The 14,105-nt window shown below is 36.6% G+C and overlaps 1 protein-coding gene across 1 annotated transcript; it reads left to right on the top strand.

Moving 5' to 3' along the window:
* The first annotated feature begins 12,025 nt into the window (after positions 1-12,025).
* CT83 (cancer/testis antigen 83) lies at positions 12,026-13,060 on the top strand. Its single transcript, XM_068532679.1, has 2 exons — positions 12,026-12,088; positions 12,863-13,060. The coding sequence occupies exons 1-2, from the start codon at positions 12,026-12,028 to the stop codon at positions 13,058-13,060; spliced, it is 261 nt and encodes an 86-aa protein (XP_068388780.1).
* The last annotated feature ends 1,045 nt before the right edge of the window (positions 13,061-14,105 follow it).

The raw sequence follows: 14,105 nt of genomic DNA, 5'->3' as shown, positions 1-14,105 counted from the left end.
AAGCTTTTGCACAGCAAAGGAAACCATAAACAAGACGAAAAGACAACCCTCAGAATGGGAGAAAATATTTGCAAACAAAGCAACTGACAAAGGATTAATCTCCAAAATACACAAGCAGCTCATGCAACTCAATATCAAAAAAACAAACAACCTAATCCAAAAATGGGCAGAAGACCAAAACAGACATTTCTCCAAAGAAGATAGACAGGTTGCCAACAAACACATGAAAGAATGCTCAACATCACTAATCATTAGAGAAATGCAAATCCAAACTACAATGAGGTATCACCTCACACCAGTCAGAATGGCTATCATCAAAAAATCTACTAACAATAAATGCTGGAGAGGGTGTGGAGAAAAGGGAACCCTCCTGCACTGTTGGTGGGAATGTAAATTGATACAGCCCCTATGGAGAACAGTATGGAGGTTCCTTTAAAAACTAAAAACAGAACTACCATATGACCCAGCAATCCCACCACTGGGCATGTACCCTGAGAAAACCATAATTCAAAAAGAGTCATGTACCACAATGTTCATTGCAGCTCTATTTACAATAGCCAGGACATGGAAACAACCTAAGTGTCCATCGACAGATGAATGGATAAAGAAGATGTGGCACATATATACAATGTTATATTACTCAGCCATAAAAAGAAACGAAATTGAATTATTTGTAGTGAGGTGGATGGACCTAGAGACTGTCATACAGAGTGAAGTAAGTCAGAAAGGGAAAAACAAATACCGTATGCTAACACATACATATGGAATCTGCAAAAAAAAAAAAAAATGGTTCTGAGGAACCTAGGGACAGGACAGGAATAAAGACGCAGACATAAAGAATGGACTTGAGGACACAGGGAGGGGCAAGGGTAAGCTGGGACGAAGTGAGAGAGTGGCATGGACATATATACACTACCAAATGTAAAATAGATAGCTAGTGGGAAGCAGCCACATAGCACAGGGAGATGAGCTCGGTGCTTTGTGACCACCTAGAGGGGTGGGATAGGGAGGGTGGGAGGGAGATGCAAGAGGGAGGAGATATGGGGATATATGTATATGTATAGTTGATTCACTATGTTATACAGCAGAAACTAACACACCATTGTAAAGCAATTATACTCCAATAAAGATGTTAAAAAAAAAAAACTGGCCAGGCCTAATTAGAGGACTCTGTAAGCAGATGTTAAAATTCTCCCACTTTATGGATGTGGAAATTGAGTTCTAGTGATATGAAATAACTGGCCTCAGGTTATGAAGATTATAATTGAAACAAAGAGGATTTGAATACTAATTTTCTGACTAGAAAAATCTATTCTCTTTCTACAATGTAACTGTTCCTACCTGAGAACTAGAGAAATATGTAGAGTCACAGATAGGCTGAAAAGTCCTTCAGGGAGCTTAAAATTTTTTTTAATTTAACTATCAAGTCAATGCGACTAGATTCTGGGGAAAGGAGAAAGGGCATGTGTTATTTCTAATGTACACACACGTGCACATAATATTACTAAAAGCAGAAACTTAAAATTGTATATTCAAATACATCTCTACACTTTGGTAAAGTTGATTCAAAAAAGGCAGCAATGAACAGTCAAAACTCATAGGTAAATTTAAGTAATAACCTGCTAAAAGGATAGTTTTGTTACTATCTTTGGAGGCTTATAGATTTTTGTTCAGCATTCAATCCCACCATATTTTCTTATCAATTTGTAGAATTTCATTCACTCTTTATTTCTTAAAACTTGACTACTCTTTTTTTGAGTAAAATTTTTTTTTTTAAGGAATTCCTTTATTTTTATTATTTATTTATTTATTTATCTATTTATTTTTGGCTGTGTTGGGTCTTCGTTTCTGTGCGAGGGCCCTCTCCAGTTGCGGCAAGTGGGGGCCACTCCTCGTCGCGGTGCGCGGGCCTCTCACTATCGCGGCCTCTCCTGTTGTGGAGCACAGGCTCCAGACGCGCAGGCTCAGTAATTGTGGCTCACGGGCCTAGTTGCTCCGTGGCACGTGGGATCCTCCCAGACCAGGGCTCGAACCCGTGTCCCTGCATTGGCAGGCAGACTCCCAACCACTGCGCCACCAGGGAAGCCCTGAGTACAATTTTAATACACTTTCTACTGAATTATTATAATATAATTTAGAGTAAAATTCAAGGAACAATAATAACAGTATGATACCAAGTCCAGTGTACTATAGACTGATATTAAAATAGAGTCCAGAATAAAAGTCCCCATTACCAGCTTTAGGACTAAAAGAGACCAGGAAATAAATATGATGTAATGGGAAAGAAAAAGTCTAGCTTATTTCAAGGTGCAATTCCTATTTCTCTGTATACAGTTGGCCACAGTCATTTCCTGAAGCTGAATAAATAAAGCAAAACATAAGAACTGGCATCTAAAAACACATATAAAATTCAGTAATAATCATAAGCAGGAATATTTTTTCAATAGAAATGACTTCAATTTAGTTGAAATAGTTTTTTGGGGCTTTCCTGGTGGTGCAGTGGTTAAGAATCTGCCTGCCAATGCACGGGACACAGGTTTGATCCCTGGTCCGGGAAGATCCCACATGCCTCAGAGCAACTAGCCCGTGCACCACAACAACTGAGCCTGTGTGCCACAACTACTGAAGCTCTCGCGCCTAGAGCCTGTGCTCCACAACAAGAGAAGCCACCGCAATGAGAAGCATGCGCACCGCAAAGAAGAGTAGCCCCCCACTCACCGCAACTAGAGAAAGCCCATGAGCAGGAACAAAGACCCAACACAGCCAAAAATAAATAAATAAATAAATAAAGTCATTAAAAAAAAAAAGAAATAGTTTTCCTCTTCAGTCAAAAACTGTTGGTAGGAATGTAAATGGATACAGCCACTATGGAGAACAGTATGGAGGTTCCTTAAAAAACTAAAAATAGAATTACCATATGACCCAGCAATCCCACTACTGGGCATGTACCCAGAGAAAACCATAATTCAAAAAGACACATGCACCCCAATGTTCATTGCAGCACTATTTACAATAGCCAGGTCATGGAAGCAACCTAAATGCCCATCGACAGAAGAATGGATAAAGAAGGTGTGGTACATATATACAATGGAATATTACTCAGCCATAAAAAGAAATGAAATTGAATTATTTGTAGAGACGTGGATGGACCTAGAGACTGTCATACAGAGTGAAGTAAGTCAGAAAGGGAAAAACAAATATTGTATATTAACGCATATATTTGGAATCTAGAAAAATGGTACAGATGAACTGGTGTGCAAGGCAGAAATAGAGACACAGATGTAGAGAACAAACATATGGACACCAAGGGGGGAAAGTGGGGGGGTGGGGGTGGTGGTGGTGGTGGGATGAATTGGGAGATTGGGATTGACATATATGCACTAATATGTATAAAATAGATAACTAATAAGAACCTGCTGTATAAAACAAAATATTCCCCAAAAAATGGACAAAAAAACAAACAAAAAATACCCATATTTTAAACCACTTTTCACATTCAGTTTATCTTCCAATAGTTACAGGGCTAGATTAATGTGGAGACTAGAGGACAGCAGTTCCTTTCAAATTTATGTGACTTCGGTCAGGGCTTTCACCATATCTTCATTGGATCCACCTTAACCTCTTCTGTCCAGAGCAGGCTTTCATGGAAAAAATAATGAACTGTGCAAAACCTGTAGAATGTATGTGTCTAAAGCATCATCTGACATTTTGTAGAGACTGTGCTTTCCAGACAATAGAAACAGTGGGCTCTGATCCTCATCTTAGAACCTAACTACTACACTAAGACACCACAGAAAAAAAATGTGACCCGACCCCTACCCATGATGGCAAAGGTCAAATGGGGAACCTAGACATCTATGCTCACAAGGCTGTAATAAGGCTCTCCAACACCCCTGATTAGGTGGCTCAGAGAAAGTCAAATAGAAAACAGGGACTTTCAACACCAATCCCTGCAACGAATCCCATCCCCATGGCGTCAGTGGATACTACATGGGGGTCCTGAGCTTACTTCCCACCCACCATTAATGAGGCGCTGTATTCCCTCCCTGCTGAGGTTGTGTCAAGGGAGGTCTAGTGGAGAGTCAGGACTTTTACCATTACGGAGATGCAGTGAAGTCACCCCTACCATGGTGTCAGTGGAGACCATGTGGGGAGCTGGAAATCCACTCCTAACAGCAGAAATGAGTTCACCCTTCTTCAACCCTCAGATGTCAATGGAAGCATCTCTTCTTTCACTGCCAGAGCATTGTCAGAGAAAAGAGAAAATCAGCAAAAAATCCTGAAGGTTTCAGTGCTACCCAGAATCTCATAATATGAAAATGTCCAAATTTCAATAGAAAGTCACTCATCATACTAAGAAGCTGGATGATCCCAAACAGAACAAGAATAGACAGTCAGTAAATGCCAAGTCCAAGAGGATAGACAGAGATGTTGAATTAACTAAAAGGAAAAAATTGGCAACCCCATAAATGTATATCCAGCAAAAATAGCCTGCAGTAATAAAGGGAAAATCAAGACATTCTCAGATGAGAGAAAAACTAAGAGAATTTCTTGCCAACAAACATACTGTAAAAGAATGGCTAAAAGGATTCCTCTAAACCAAAGGGAAACGATAAAAGAAAGAACCTTGGAACATCAGGAAGTAAGAAAGAGCATGGCAAGCAAAAATATGGGTGAATACAATATGCTTTTCTTCTTCTCCTGAGTTTTCTAAATTATATTTGATGGTTTAAAAAAAAAAGTAAAACTGTTTGATGTGGTTTTAAATGTATGTAGAAGAAATATTTAAGACAACTATATTACAAAACAGGGAGGGAAAAGGGACATAAAGGGAGGTACTATTTCAATATTTCACTCAGAATGGTAAAATAAGGACACCAGTAGAAACCGCAATTAAGGGACATTCTACAAAATACCTGAGAGCCTAGAGGAGCGTAAGGAGACATGATAGCTAAATGTATTGTATTTCCTGGATGTGGTCCTAGAATAGAAAAAGAACATTAGATTAAAAAAAAAAAAAACTGAGGAAATCTGAATAAAGTATGGAGTTTAGTTTAAAATAATGTACCAATATTAGTTCATTGATTGTGGCAGATTTACCATACTAATGTAAGATGTTAATAATAAGGGTACGGATATATGTGAACTCTTTGTACTAGCTTTGCGATTTTTCTATGAATGTATAGCTATTCTAAAGTTTAAAGTTTCCTTTAAAAAATTACTAGGCCATAAAGAAAACCTATGCTAAATGACTGATTTCATTCTCCAAACACAATACAGTAATAGAACAATAGAAAAGCAACTATAAATATCTAAAATGATTATAGAGATTATAAAAATAAATGAAAACCATGATGAAAGCACGGATTTGTAAAAAAAAAGAACAATTTTTTCTTAATCAATGGTTCAAAGAAGAAATCATAAAGGAAACGGTTATATATTTAGAATTAAATAATCACAAAAATACTACATATAAGAATTTACTATACAACTATAGTAATTAAAACAGCGTGATATTGATGGAGCCTTCAGACTAATGAAACTGAAATGAAGCCAAGTGTATATGCATACATTTGTACATATATGAAAAATTAGCATATAATAGAGATGATGTCAAAATTAGGAGAATACAAGCTTTCCAATAAATGGTGTTGGTTCAATTGAGTATATATGAAGAAAAATAAAATTGGAACCCAACATCACATAATAATAAAAATCAATTCCCAGTGGATGTAAAAACCAAATATGAAAAAAAAAAAACTATTGGAGAAAACGTAGAGGACTATCTGTATGATTTGTGGGTGTCAGTGGCTTTCTCATACAAGAACCCAAAGCTAAAACTATACAGTAAAATATCAAAATTTTAGTATGCAATAATTTAAATTTTTCCATATGACAAAAGACAAGGTAAAATTAGAAGATACAACTGGGAGAAGACATTTCCAACATGTATAACCAAAACCAGGTTGGCCGGGGTCAGGAATCCACAAAGAACTCCTATATATTTGTTTTTTTAAAAAACTTGTTAAAAGATGGCCAAAGAATATGGACAAGTAATTCACAGAGGAGGAATATGAAGTCAATAAACATATGAAAGGATCATATAGTACCTCTAGTCTTAATTTTTTGAGGACCCTCCATTCTGTTTCCCATAGTGTGTGCACAAGTTTACATTCTTATCAACAGTGCGTGAGGGTTCCCTTCTCTCCAGTTCTCGCCAGTATTTGTTATTTGCTGTTTCTTTGATGATAGCCATTCTGACAGATATGAGGTGATATCTCATTGTGGGTTTGATTTGCAATATGCACCCCTATGTTCATTGCAGCATTATATACAATAGCCAAGATATGAAAACAACCATGAATGGAAAAAGAAGAATGAGTATGCACATTTATCATCATCGAGGATTAGTTTCTTTAAAATATTAGTCAAATATCAATATATACACCTCACTTTAACTTTTATTTCTTTGATTGCTACACTGAGCATTATTATTACTATAATTTTTTGTCAATTGTTTTACTTCTTTTTTTATGTTCTTACCAATTTTCTACTAGAATATTCATCTTTGTTCTGAGATTTCCAGTCTCTTTCCATGTCGACATATTCCCGTTCGAACACCACATTGTTTTAAAAAGTGTTTCTTGAACGCATTTTTATATAAGCAAGTATCTTCTCTTTATTTTTGTTCTTTAAAAATTTCTTGGCTGTCTTATATTTTAAAACTTCCAGATGAATGTTAAAAGCATTTTCTCAAGTTTCAAAAATCCTCTTGAGATTTTGATCTGAATTACAGTAAAATTACATCTGAATTTTTGAAAACTTGGCATGTTTATATTGTTTAGTCTTCCTATCCAGGAACATGTTATTCTTCTACATTTATGTAAATCTTGTATCTCTCCCAGTAAAGTTTTGTAATTTTCTTCAGCCAATTTTTTTTTTCTGGGTATTTTGTATATTATATTGTCATTGTAAGTGGTCTTGTTTTCCTACTATATTTTCTAACTAGTTATTACCAGTATATAAGAAAGCTCTTTAATCTGTTCATTTACTTTGCATCCAGGCACTTTACTAAACTCATTAGATCTAAGATTTTTTATGTAGACTCTTTTCGATTTTCTATGCAGATATTTCTTACTGCATTCACTGGAATTTCTATACCATTATTAAATGATTATAGTGATGGCGCACAGTTGTCTTTTTCTTGATGTTGATTATAATGTGTCCAGTGTGTCGTTGTTACAGATGTTGTTGGTTATTGTTTTCATCTCAATATCATAATATTAAGGACCTATTCTTTCATGCCCAGGCTTCTAAAAAATTAATGTTTAGTTTTGTTAATCCAGAAATGGGCATTGAAATTTAGTAAATGCCTCTTTTGGACGTCTATTGAGATAGTCTTATAATATCGTCTTTTTTTTTTTTTTTTTTGACCTATGGAAATGATATACTAAGAGATTTCCTAATGTTGTCATCCTAACATTCTGAAATAAATTATATTTGGTGATATTATTTTTTTAATATTGTCCATATTTTATTTGCTTAGTGCTTTATTTTAGATTTTTTTCATTTTAAGAGAATCAGTCTTTAAATTCTCTGTGCTATATTTGGCAAGATTTTATGTCAGGGTTATGTTAGCTTCAAAAAATGCTTTAGGGAGCCTTCCCTCTTTTGCCAAGATCTGACTTTTTAAATTACTGGCTAATTAAATATTACATGAAAATCTGAAAAAAAAAAAAAACCCATAAATAATCAGTCTGGGAATTTGAATATAGCCTCCCAATAGAATATAAGCTGCAAGGAAGATTTTTGTCTGTTTTGTTCACAGCTGTATCCCTACTGTTCTAGAACAGTGCCTGGTATTCAGTAAACGTTTGTTGAATAAATGGAAAGTAATGAATAGTCTCCCGGACCTTTGGTAGAGTTGTTTGGAAGGTTTCTTTTTCCTGATGTATCCCGTGTTTTGCTCTATAAAGCTCTTCTAGGGCGTCACTTACACACACACACATACCACCCCTCAAAAAAAAACACTGGTTTATTTTAGACAACTCAACTATATGTATTACTAGAAAAACCATGTATTGTACTTAAATTTCCCACTGACATTAAGAACAATTATCATACTTTCCATTATTACAAGTTATAAAAAAGCTGCAAATTATATTTTAATACAATTTTCAGGTTGGCATTTCAAAGTTTCAGTGACAAACATAATGAATTGTTAAAGTCTCAATTTGAGATGGACATTGTAGCTCATTCTCTTAGTAAAAAAGCTAAAAGCAATTTTTCTTCCAAGTCCCTTAATACTTTCCAGAACATATTACGGCTCTAAAGGTCACTTAAAATAAGCTCTAAATGTCACTTAAAGTAAAACAATGCCACTGAAAATAAAATATCAGATTTAAGCATCATCATTCAGATTATATAATCTTTTTATTTTGCCTATATTACAGCATCAGAGGTGATATGGGGGTAGAGGAACAAAAAATGTCTCAAGTTAGGGTTGATCATAACATACACAGTCTTTAGCCTTTTTCTTTTCAAATAAAAGAAATATGGTCTAGTAATTTTGACTCAAATATGATTAATTTGAAAGGGCATGTTCTCAGCAAAATTCTATGGCAATTTATATGTAGTGAAGTCTGGATTATGGTGTCACAGATCAATGATCTGTGCTATATTTAACAAATACAACATACCACTTATTTATTTGGCCCTGGATAATATGGTGCAATTCCAAATGAAAGGAAGCTGTAATTGAAAAGTACAGAGCAACCAAAAAAAATGAAATAAACCTACAATGCCCTCTGTTGATGAAATATGTGACTAGAGAAGGCATGATCAGAAAGAAAAAATTCAACATATGTTTCTTAGTTCATTTTTGTTTAGTTTCTCTAAAATATGTCCTAATTGAATTTCATAAAATAAACGTTTTATGTTCTTCTGTTTTTACAGCAATCAGCACCAAATTATGTCAGTTAATAGGAAAAAGTATCAACATATAAATGGTTAGTGCAGTAGGCCCAGTCACGTGGCCTTGAATAGGTGTGATCTACTCGGAACTTGTTCTCGAAGAACAACAATTGGAAGGGAAGAACCATTTTTAGACAATTTCAATTAAAGCAAGGTGGAAGATGTAGATGGGTGGAATTCTGAACAAGCCAGATTGCTGTCCTCCCCCCTCATTTTCCCTAATCTTCAAATATCAGCCAAGCCCTTACAAATGATGGAGTTCATGTGCGTCTTATGGGTGCAAGGATGGTTGGTATCCTGGGACAAATTCTAAATCCCCTCCTCTAGAAGATGTCACAGAGATTGATAGACAGCCTTCAATAATTCCTCATCCTCTCTTTCTCAGTAGCATAACCATACATTTTGATTGGGCTTATCAGTACCCAGAATAAATACTGTATTTCTTGGCCTCCTTTGCAGCTAGATTTGGCCATGTATCTACATTCTGGCCAGTAAAATGAAAGTGATAGTATCATGTGCAACTTTGGGGAAATGTCCTTAAAAGAAAGGAGGCACGTCCTTCTCACATTTTCCACCAGCCTGGTAACAGAACAGTTCAGCAACAACTTGGACCATGAGGTGGAAGATGTATGTTGAAGATGACAAAGCAACAGAATGTAACAGACCAGGGTTCCCAATACGTTTATGAATCTCCCGTGCCCACACTGAATTGCTTGTCTTTTAATCAACTCTTTTTGTTTAAGTTATTGTTGCAGTGAAATATTATTCAGCTTTAAAAGGAAGGAAATTCTGACAAGGGCTACAACATGGAGGAACCTTGAAGACATTATGCTAAGTGAAATAAACCAGTCACAACGCAACAAATATTGTGTAATTCCACTTATATAAGGTACCTAGTATAGTCAAATTCATAGAGACAGAGAGTAGAATGGTGGTTTCCAGGGCATGTGTGGAGGTGAGAATAGGAAGCTAGTGTTTAATGAGTACAGATTTTCAATTGGGAAAGATGAAAAAGTTTTGGAGATGGATGGTGGTGATGGTTGCACAACAATGCGAATGTACCTACTGCCACAGAACTGTACGCTTAAAGTTGGTTAAAATGTTAAGTTCTATGTTTTATATACTTTACGACAATTTTAAAAATGCCCAAAAAAAGTCAATGTTAGCAACAGTCAATGTGCATGATGAGACTATTTTCCCAAATCTTTGAGGTGCTCCCTTGGATACCAGTAAGATCAAAATTCAAAATTCTATTGTTAGAGACAACGTTACTGGCCTTTACTCAATTTTATTTGATGAAATAAGAAATTAAATGTTAAGATAACCACAATTACATGCCAAAGGAAGCGTTATCACCCAACTATTAAATATTTAAATCCTTCAGTGTTCTATTCTTACTTCTCTTTCAGTTTGTACGCCGTACACTGACATGAGGGAGTTTCTTACACATCTAGAGCTTCAATTGTCATTTATATGCAGATGCCTCCCAAATGTACGTTTTCACTTATTTCCCTGAGATCAATTATTTTATGTTTCAAAGTCACCTCAAACTCAACATGTCCAACACCAAATTCACGATCAGCGTCCCCATACTTGGTTATTTCCCATCCATCCAACTGAGTAGGCCATAAAGCCAGGACCTTCACTCTCCTTTACATCTCATATCCTATTATAAGCTCCTGTGCCATCATGTACTTCTTATCACTTATCTCATTAATACTTTTACATTATTTCTGTGAGTATTTGATTGATTAATGTCTATCTCTCACACTAGAGTGCACATTCCAGGTGAGCAGAGACTTTATTTTTGCCCATAGTCATATTCCCAGAATACAGCACAGTGCCCACCCTTTATGTGGGAGTTTAATAAATACGTGTTAAATAAATCTTTAAGCTCTGAACTCATAATTGGGAAATAAGTTTGATATGAAAAATGTATACATGTAATTCCTCTCCTTCCTGTCTATATGAAGATTTGAGTTATTCCCCAAGCAGGGTTAGTGGATTACACTTTGACACTCATCTTGAGATTACCCTGGCTATTGCTTTTAGTTCTGCGTTTTAGTTCAGTGCCATTTTGTACATTTACCTGAATTTCTTGAACGCTTCTAACTTGTCTAGTACAATGATTCCTGTATCTATCCCCTCTCATTAGCTAATCCAAATATACTGTGGAGAATAGTAAATACTTGAGGCTCACAAGTGTAGGTAGAGGTCCTGGGGATGGGGATGAGGGTAAGGGAATGGGAGAGTTTATCTCAGGACTCATACTCTGTGGGTTCAAGTCGTGCTTTTGCTACTAGTTTCAAATGAGTTTACTTAACACCTGAATCTGTTTCTGCATTTCCAAAAGTAGACACGGTATTAAAAATACGTATAGCACAAAATGATTGTGAGAACTATGTGGAGGAATGACCCTGGAATTACTTTTTAAACTGTACAGTGACACAAATGTACATTAACTATCCCAGTGTGAATAGGGTTGGAGTGAATCCTAAAATAGCAGCGGGGCTAGGGAGGAGGTATTTGGCCAAGACTCACAATTTGTAGGTAACTACTTTTACAGCCTTTCTACTTCGTTTTTGAACTTGTTTTTGAAATGAATAATGGAGTGGTTGCAGCAAAGATAAATTTATCTTAACAAAAAAAAAAGGGGGGGGGAGCATTTTTAAAATCTAGTATTTAACCAATCAATTTAGAGTCTGTACTTCTACCATGTTTCAGCTTCCCGAAAATCCCAAACTCTCCCCTCGTCTCTAACTCTGTAACCAGGTGGGCGGTTAGTAGGCGCTGCCTGGTTTCCTGAAAGCCGGTGTTACGTCATCAGGTTGTGAGTAGCGCCCCGCTGCGTGTGCTCAATTGTGAGGTCACAAGCCCTCTCCAGTATATAAGGCTGGACGCTGCCGCGCGTCCCAGTGGCACCAGGCGGTGCGGCGCGCTTAGCGTACTGGTCAGCGGCTTCCGTGGTCTGGGCGGCTAGCAGCCCCCTGCTTCCCAACGGCCAGCCGAGTGCTTCGCTGCCCGAGAAGAGTGAAGGGGCCATAGAGGAGCCATGAGTCTCCTGTTCCTGCTAGTGAGCTGCGTTCTGTTCGCCTTCTGGAAAATCCTGTTTCAGGTAAAGTGTACAAGAGCAATTGGAATTAGATGAAGCTCGATGAATACATGGACTGGGGAGGGGCCGTGTTTAAGAGAGTAGAAAGATAGTAAAATAAGAGTAAGGGGGAGGTCACCTCATTCCTTTTTCTTTTGAAAGAGCCCCAGATGTTGACTCTTTCCCCGCACGCTTCTCTCATATTGACCAGCGGGTCCACAGCTGAAGTATGTTATAAAAAGCCCCAAGTCACTAAGTGCTATGGTCAGCTTTTCACCCACTTGAAAAGTACAGCAGAAAGCACCCACTCCCCAGCACTACCTCCCATTTTAAGAATCTGTACTTTCTCTCTTCTTTGGCTTCTACTGCCACATGTGTTTCTGTTTGCCTCTTCCTCCCTTGTATTTGCCTTTTCAGCCATCTTTATAAGAGCTTTTGGGGGCATTCACAAGTAATTAAGGTCAAAATGTGGGTTTCCTGGTGATATTTAAAGTTCCAAGTGAAGTGCCTTTAGATAGGAATCAGACAGGATCCAAGTATAGACCTACTGGAATGCCCAAGAAATGTAAGCCAAGGGTATGGCATTTTGGCATTAAAAGGCTACTTTAATTTTTTTTTTCTCAGTCTGTGTTTGGGAAGGGCATATTTCCAAATCAGTGCATTCATTCAACAGATTTTTAATCTTGGGGGAGGACAATCAGTTCATTTTGGTAAACCAAGACTAAGGATGTTATTTGGCGGTATTTGGATGTTACTAAACTCAATAAACTACATATGTATAATTTCCTTCCCTTACAGAGAAACACTGGTGAAATGTCATCAAATTCGGCTTCTCTTGCGCTGGTAAGATCATCCTCTTCTACTCAGTCAACTAAGAGCAATACTGATAAGTGTCTTTCAGTCAACAGTCAATGGGATATTAATCTCCAAAACTCGATAGCCATGCAGAGGAAACTATTTGTAAACCTCAGCATCATGGAATACAATCTGGCTTAATTGGAACGATTCCTAGTTACTAAGGGTTTAAATCGTGCATTAAGTTAACCGGAAATCCGCTAACAAGCCTACAGAATGTAATGACACTGGAGGCAATCATTAAAGGCACTTTGAGTGGATTCATTTGCGTATATGTGTTTATACCAAATGAATTATTATTTAAAAGGGGAGGGGATGCCAAGTCAGATACAAAATTCAGACATTTGTCAGTTTGCTCACTCACATTTAAAGAATTGATTATGTTGCTAATATATATTTCACTGGGAAAGGAATGAAAGCACAATAGAAAAAGAAACAGTTCGAGTTGTTTTCTTTTTAATAAGCTACACTAAAAGGAATATTGAGATACAGTGATTTTAATTTCACTCAAGTGTGAAAAACAGTTTTTTCTAATGGTTTACAATACAATACTGTAAATGTCTCCAAGTTTGCATTAAAGTAAATGGGATTTGATGGGAGTCTTTCCATTATGCAGAATAGTCTTTCTTACCACTGTTGAAGCTGTGTAATAATAATACTAAGAGCTACCACTGAGCACCCTAAAATGTGCCAGGCACTCTGTTAAGATCTGTACTTTACACAATTGTAAAGATAGTCACAGAAACTCTTAACTACTCTTTGTAGTCAGCTCTTGAAGTGGATTTCTTTTCCAGTACCACCACTACCACCAATTAGATATTATCAGTATTTCATTAGAAGTGTGCCTAAATCTTCCCTGAACTGCAAGAGTCACCGCAGAAAATTGCATGCATTTTTTTATTTGGTGAAAAATCCACACCTCAAATAACACCAAAATATAAGGGTAGAATGCATGTAATATAATATGGATTAAAGTTAATGTCTAAGCTGTAGTTATCTATTTCAAATAGTATTTTATAAAATCCAGTATAATTGAGGAATTAACAATCTGTTGACATTCACTAACAGCATTTGAGCTACGCTCAAAGAAAAACCCTCAAAATATCTAACACAAGTTCATCTTATATATGTACATAATTCACTGAGGTTGTTCAATTACAGGCCTACCTATCTACCTACCTTCATG

Source organism: Eschrichtius robustus, chromosome X (assembly GCF_028021215.1).
Source record: "Eschrichtius robustus isolate mEscRob2 chromosome X, mEscRob2.pri, whole genome shotgun sequence".
Classification (NCBI taxonomy): domain Eukaryota; kingdom Metazoa; phylum Chordata; class Mammalia; order Artiodactyla; family Eschrichtiidae; genus Eschrichtius; species Eschrichtius robustus.
This window is presented reverse-complemented; position numbering and strand designations above follow the sequence as displayed.

Excerpts from the sequence above, each read along its gene's own strand:
- CT83 (XM_068532679.1), top strand. The coding sequence starts at position 12,026 with ATGAGTCTCCTGTTCCTGCTAGTGAGCTGCGTTCTGTTCGCCTTCTGG. Across the intron at positions 12,089-12,862 it reads TCTGGAAAATCCTGTTTCAG|AGAAACACTGGTGAAATGTC; the intron begins GTAAAGTGTACA and ends CTTCCCTTACAG.